This window comes from Cetorhinus maximus, chromosome 10 (genome assembly GCF_964194155.1).
Source record: "Cetorhinus maximus chromosome 10, sCetMax3.hap1.1, whole genome shotgun sequence".
Classification (NCBI taxonomy): domain Eukaryota; kingdom Metazoa; phylum Chordata; class Chondrichthyes; order Lamniformes; family Cetorhinidae; genus Cetorhinus; species Cetorhinus maximus.
Genome location: NC_135888.1, coordinates 18,325,697 through 18,333,466, shown reverse-complemented (window position 1 = coordinate 18,333,466; position 7,770 = coordinate 18,325,697). Strand labels below are relative to the sequence as shown.

General features: G+C 39.7%; 1 protein-coding gene across 2 annotated transcripts in view; it reads right to left on the bottom strand.

Moving 5' to 3' along the window:
• Positions 1-627: 627 nt before the first annotated feature.
• golga2 (golgin A2) overlaps positions 628-7,770 on the bottom strand; it is a 75,659-nt gene continuing 68,516 nt past the window's right edge. For both annotated transcript variants that reach the window (XM_078550085.1, XM_078550086.1), the window contains exon 29: positions 628-5,766. In XM_078550085.1, the coding sequence (XP_078406211.1) occupies positions 5,513-5,766 (254 nt within the window). In that variant the 3' untranslated portion in view covers positions 628-5,512. The remainder of the gene's footprint in view (positions 5,767-7,770) is intronic.

Genomic DNA, 7,770 nt, shown 5'->3' with positions numbered 1-7,770 from the left:
TATAATTGTCTAATAATGGATTTTGCTTCTTTTGTTCTTTTCAGAATTGCAAGATTCACACAGAAAGCATCAAGTGCAGCTGACCTAGCACTCTTCTGCTATAAAATATTTGCTATTTTTTCCAACTATTGTTATCATTTTGTACTATGCAGATAATCAAATCTATACCAGCTTAGGTCTCTTTCCATCAGTGGGAAGGAAGTCTTCACAAACAGAGCAGCAGCTACTGACCTTTGACTATTTTCTTCCCATTAGGTTGAGTCAGTCATAGCTTTGGAATTAATGCTCGTTAAAATTTATCAAAAAAACAATTCCTCCTTTTCAATTTTAACCTCCACATATGCCAAGGGGCTAATATTTTTGTGTGCGAGCTCCAGCGCTGAATTAGAAGACAACCCTGACCCAGAGAAGTGGCAGAAAATTATAGGGACAGTCAAATGCTGCCCCTAGCCGAGATCAGTTAACTTAACATAGGCTGAGGAGCAAACCTGGGACTTGCCTCCAAGTACAATGGAAACCACTGGAGGGCGCCCAAAGCAAGGACGTTTCCCCAGCACGTAACTAAATATTGTGTTGTGCTCCGAAAACCTGCCAGATTTAAATCAAAATACGAAATTAGGACAAGGCAAAGAGATAAGTGCAATTTATTAAATCGGTTTATTTAACAAGAAAGTCCAACATGATCACGTCAGTATTATAATACTTTTATTTCTATATGTGGTTCTCTTCATTGTTTAATAAAATGGATTCTTCACTCCCAAATAAATATCTCAATTTACTAAAATCATAGCCCCAATTTCCTTTTAATTAGATTCAAGTTATGATATACACCATGAGCAACAGCTGAAAATGCTGCCAATCTCTCCTCCATAATGAATTTACAATGAATCTCTTACACAAGTATGCCATATACAGAATTGTTTGCACCTGGCAGTGCAAGGCTGTACATCAATTGTTGTCTTTACCTTTTTTTATATATATATATATACACACACAGTATGGCAACTCAGAACATAACTACATTCCAGTATACAGTATCATGAAAGTCTCTTGACCTTCTGGCCTTTGTTTCCTCCACTTACATCATCTTGCAACAGTAAGGTGAAGAGTGGTGGGTGGAAGACTTTCTCCCATGTGAACCAATAAAACAATACCATACCACTTATTATAATTTGTGTTCCACTGGAATTCTTTTCTACAAAACTGATCCCCCTCTTTTTTTTTTAAATATATAAAATTGAGATATACAAACAAATCAGACTGAAAAGTGCAAAGTGTAAAATTTGGAATCATAACCCGAGGAAAAACTTACTCAATTGAGGAGGTTCATTAAATGCTCTGAATTCCTGAGATTTTCAAATCTCTGGCACGGACAAACAGCGTTATACATAAGTCTAATCTGGGGGTCATCTGAAAGCTGTTTCAGGTTCACATTTTATAACCTGGGAAGGGCACATAGCTTGGGATTAGCAAAAAGTCACTCTAGAAGTCTTTCATGGTTTTTAAAATAAAGGCAATGAGCCAAACAATTCACAGATGGAGTCCAAAAGACTCCCCTACCTCAATGTCTAATGAAATACTTCAGATAGTGTTGGAAAGAGGATGTCTTTGAGGGGGTAGGAACAGAGTACCGTGATCATGCTACTGTTGGTATTGTACAGGCCTCTGAATAGCGAGAGATTGGAGATCAAATCTGCAGGAAAATTGCAGAGTTACGCAAGAACTATAGAATGGTGATGTTGGAGGATTTAGAATTAGTTGAAATGTTGACTGGGATAACGTTAAAGAGGAAGGGATGAGGGGATCTGGCAAGGGTAAAATGCTTCAACTTCAATACAAAGTACTCGTTATTCAGGAAGCGGATGCTAACAAAATATCAATAGAAGTGGAGATGATATAGGTATTTGGTGGAGTGAAAATTGATAGGCAGTCTTTACTGGAAAGGTTGGCTATACATAGACTGGATAAGTCACAGTCTGGATAGCTTGGCTCCCAGGTTGTTAGGTGAAGTGTGGGGGGAGGTTGTGAAGATTATGGCAAGTCCTTTCACTATCTGCCAGCATACAAGAAACCATGAAACATGTTCACAAACTGAGCACTAAAAAGAAAATGAGGACAACGAAGAGAGGGCATTAAATATATTGGCAAATAAAATCAAGTAAGCCCAAAAAGTTTCATAAATACACAAAAGATCAAGAGGATAACTAAAGGACAGTAGTACCAATCAGAGATCAAGGAAGTAACTTGCATGTAAAGGCACAAGACATGGGCATAGTTCTTAAAGAATAATTTGTTTCTTTTACCCAGAGAAACAAAGCAGACATTGTGGATAAGGAGGCAGCTGATTTTATTGGGATAAACATGAGGGAGAAAATATTAAAATATTTAGCATCCTCAAAAGTGGATAAATCACCAATCCCAGACCACTAAGGGGGACAAGGGAAGAAATAGTTGAGATAATCCTCTCTGGCTGCAGGTGTGGAAAGCATGGCAGACCTTCAGAATCTACGTACAGATAAAACATGGCACACCTTTACAATTCAACCATACAGGAAAACATGGTACGTCTTGAGAATTCTCTCATGAACGGAAAGCCAGCTGAAGAATAGAAGAACTGAAGGATGAAGCCAATCCTTATGATCTTTACTTTTAAAATAATTTATTTACAAAGTTATATATTACACACATACACCACCTAACCCAACCACCAGTTTCAGTCCGCATCTACAGGGGCACATGAATCCCCTGTTAATGGCACCACTTATATACAATGATACACAATTCATGTACAATTAACAAGTGTGCCATGTTTTCTTGCACATGGCAAGATTATGAAGCTGTGGCATGATTACCTGTATGTGGACAGGTAAACATGGCACACTTCCACATCGACCATGTACATGCAAACTTGACATCTTTGCAATTTGTCCATGTACAGATAAACATGACATCTTCACTTTCTGACCAGGTACAGGTAAACGTGACACCTTCACAATCTGTCCACATACAGGTAATCATGACATCTTCACTTTCTGACCATGTACAGGTAAACTTGACACCTTCGCAATCTGTCCACATACAGGTAAACATGACATCTTCACTTTCAAACCATGTACAGGTAAACATGACATCTTCACTTTCAAACCATGTACAGGTAAACATGACATCTTCACTTTCAAACCATGTACAGGTAAACATGACATCTTCACTTTCTGACCGTGTACAGGTAAACATGACATCTTCACTTTCTGACCGTGTACAGGTAAACATGACATCTTCACTTTCTGACCGTGTACAGGTAAACCTGACATCTTCACTTTCTGACCGTGTACAGGTAAACTTGACACCTTCGCAATCTGTCCACGTACAGGTAAACTTGACACCTTCGCAATCTGTCCATATACAGGTAAACATGATATCTTCACAATCTGACCATGTACTGATAAACTTAACATCTTAAATGTGTCCAGGTACAGATAACCATGGCACAACTTCACATTCTGACCATATACAGGCAAACTTGACACCTTCACAATCTGTCCATATATAGGTAATCATGACACACTTTCATAATCTGACCATGTACAGGTAACCAGGGCACATCTTCACATTCTATTTACAGGTAAATATGACACCTTCACAATCTGACCATGTGCAGCTAAACATGGCACACTTTCATGAATGGGGGTAGAAATAGCAGAAGGGCCTGCCATGATCTTCCAAACTTCCACAGATACAAGAGAAGTGCCAGAGGATTGGAAATGTGACACCCTTCTTCAAAAGAGGGTGTAAGGACATTCCTAGTAACCAAAGGCCATCAGTTTCATTGGTGGGTAAGGTTTTAGAAACAATAATCAGGGGAAAAAAATAACAGGTACTTGGAGAGGTTTGAATTAAGGAGAGCCAGCATAAAGTTATGATGTGCCTTCATTAAAACGCTGATTCAACCTCAACTGGAGAATTACATCCAATTCTGGGCACTGTACTTTACATTTTTCCTAAAGCCTTGAGAGAGGATGCAGAAAAGATTTGAGAATGGATAGACATGAGAAGCTAGGGTTTTCATCTTAAAGAGAAAGTTGAGAGATTTGATAGAGAAATTCAAAATCATGAGGGTACAGAAGAGATTCACAAGGATCTTGTCAAGAATGGTGAATTCTAGTTTGAAGAAAGGCTGGGTTTGCTTTCTTTCTAACAGCGGAGGCCAAGAGGACATTTAATTGAGTATAAAAATCTGAGGGGCCTAGATAGAAATAAGTCCTTCTTATTCACTATTAGTAGAGAGATCAATATGCAGGGAGCATAGTTTTAAAGAAACTGGTGGAAGGATAAGTGGATAACTGAGAAATTCTTCCAGCCAGAGGGTTGTGGGGATCTGGAAATCACTGCTTGCTAAGGGTGGTAGAGGCAGAAACCCTCACTGCATTTAAAAAACACTTGGGATATCTATTCGAGGACCATGAACTGGAAGGTGGGACTAGCTAAACTGGTCTTGTCGAATGGCCTCCTCCTGCGCTGTAAGACTTCTATAACTGTGTAATTCTATAGCTTTGGATTGCAGGACACGTCATACAGTTTCCAAGGCTCAGTACGCAGCTCACTGCATTTTCCCCTTGCTTATGGTGCATTCACTAGTGTGAACCTCATTAAAATCAGAGCAACAGAAAATCACAGGATAATATGTTCCCTAAAGACTCCAACTTCTGCTAAGGTTAAGGTTCAACAGGTGCTGGCAGTCCTTGGGTACCTCACTCAAGTGTCTTATTCTTCATATAATGGCCTGGGACAACGAGGATCAAAAGTCAATTTGATCTCAGGGTCAAGCCTGTTCCTCTGATTTGTATGATTGAACATTACATGTATGGCAATGCTTTTACCTGTTAGACCATTTTGGGGGCAGCTCTACAAATGCATTTCTAAATTAAAAAGTACAATTTTTTTCAGCAGCTTAAATAAAGTTTTTTTTTACACTTAATATATAAAATGGTGGGAAGATCTATTTCAAAATTAATGTATTTTCACAAATTCCCCATCACTCTCTGGTTGTAACAGAAATGTACTAAGTTGCCATAGAGCCTGAAGGATGGCGTGATAGTCTACGAAAGCAGTCAGGTCAAATGGCTACTGACTGGGACAATCCTACCATTATCGTTTGAGAATTACAATAACTCAACTCTTTGGGAAGGGAAGGTAGGAGTGGAAATTACCAGCGTAGGATTTTAAAAATCCATAATATAAATGTTTATGTTTGTAAAGGGTTTCAAAGCAGCAGTTAAAAGGAACTTTTAGGAATTATTGTAATCTTTTTGATGAAGCATTAATAGAGATCATGCTAGGTTAACACTGGTGCTTGATAGAACCATGGCTTCTCTGGTCTCAAAAATTCCTTGTGTTATACCAATGTTGCTTATCGATGTACTTAGCCTTTTAAATCCTTAACTATATAACTTTTTACAAGGCTCTCCCACCCCCAAAAAATATTATGTTCCCTGTGCTTGAACAGATCAGATCTCTAGACGACTTCAATCTTCATTACCCCATTCTCAGCAAGCTTATAGAAAAGGGGAACACAGTTGATAAATGTCAGGGTTGAGCTCGGTTGAGTCTGTGGGTTTTGGATTTCTTCGGTAAGTTCTATGATCTTTTTTGTAGTGTAGTCCTCGGTGGGTACAGCTGCTTTTGCTGCAGGGCCTCTGCTGGAAGAGCGGGAGCTGGGTGAAATGCTTTCAAACTCGATATCATCCCCTAAGCTGATATCTTCCAGATCTGGGGTGGGCGGGGGGGAGAAAAGAAAATTAAAAAACATTACTGTGGCTGAGAATTTCTCAGGTTATTGAAGTGTTCTGGCTCAGTCTGAACTTTAACAAACTCAACAAGGAACATAAGCAGTTTGCAAAAACCTATTTCTCAATTTAGCAAAATCCATCATTTTGCAACTCAGCTGAAATCAAAGCGTTACATTCTGCAGACAAAAAAGAAAAATCACCCCTTAACCCTCGAACCATTAACACAGGCCAAACCATGCATATCACAGTCAGTATGACTGCATGGAGCCAGTGTATTTCCCCTGACAACTGAGGCAAGACTCCTTTCCTTAAGGATGTCCTTTTTGCATTTTCCCCAGGCACTACACTATAAATCATTCCTAGCTGAATGCACAAATTACCATTTCCCATGCGCTATCAAAGTCACTCAGCTCAGGAGAATATACTCAGCGCCTTGCAATGCAACAAAACTTCAGTGCTTCAGGGGGACATGGCTGAGATAGGAACTCAATGCAGAAGCAGTCTGGGTATAAAATGTCATTCTACTACTATGCGACGCAGAACTCTGATGCTCAAGTGCACTACACAAATATCATCTACCCAACACCTGTCCATGCTTTATTGAGACATTTAAGCTGAATAAGCTTATTACTAGTAGGGCAGCTGAACTGTCATTCTCATTACTGTTCCACATGGGAAGTGTAGAAATGTGTGGTATTTCTCACAGTGCCATGCTGTGTCAAACTCCTTGCCATAATTTTGACCATAGTAAATCTTAAAACGATCAGGGCACTCACCCCAGGAAAGTGATCTATGGATCAGTATGGCAACACCAGAGGCAGAGTGAGGGATAAACAGAAGCTAGTACTTCTACAAAATCTTACATGCACCAGGCAAGTCACAAATTAAGCAAATTTGCCCCTGAAAAGCCACTAAACAACCATACCACACAAAGCTTTTCCACCCACAGTAAGTTAAGGGAAGGTCAAGAATGATTTTCAAGTTTCTCACACGGAAATCAACTCCCTTGGGTTGCAAGGATTTCCCTTTTCTCATGAGGAGGGTCCCTCAGAATTGCAACTGCAGAATAAAGATCAGTTTCTAGCTGCAAGAATCCTGTCAGGGAGCAGATGGAACCTTTTTCCTGTTAAGTGGCATCAGTACTTTACAAATAGGGCTGCATATTTGAACATGCAAACCAAGAGCAGCTACTCAGCTTCTCAAGCCTGCTCCGTCATTCAATAAGATCATGGCTGATCTGAATGTAACCTCAACCACAAATTCCTGCCTACCCCTGATAACCTTTCATCCCCTTATCAAGAATCTAGCTAGCTCTGCCTTAAAAATATTCAAAGACTCTGCTTCCATCGCCTTTTGAGGAAGAGAGTTCCAAAGACTCTCAACCCTCAGAGAAAAAGTTTCTCTTCATCTGTCTTAAATGAGTGACCCCTTATTTTTAAACTGTGACCCTTGGTTCTAGATTCTCCCACAAGAAGAAACATCCTCTCCACATCCAACCTGTCAAGGCCCCTCAGGATCTTAAAGGTATCAATTAAGTTGCCTCTTACTCTTCTAAGCTCCAGTGGATACAAGCCTTACCTGTCCAACCTTTCCTCATAAGACAGCCCACCCATTCCTGGTACTAGTCTACTAAACCTTCTCTGAACTGCTTCTAATGCATTTACATCTTTCTTTAAATAAGACGACTAGTACTGTACACAATACTCCAGATAAGGTCTCGCCAGTGCCCTGTGCAACTGAAGCAGAACCTCCCTACTCTCATAATCAATTCCCCTCACAATAAATGATAACATTCTACTAGCTTCCCTAACTACCTGCTATCCTTGCATCATGCACTAGGACACCCAGATTCCTCTGTATCTGAGCTCTGCAATCTCTCACCATTTAGATAGTAAGCTTCTTTTTTATTTTTCCTGCCAAAATGAACGATTTCACATTTGCCCACATTATACTCCATTTGCCAGATCTTTGCCCACTCACTTAG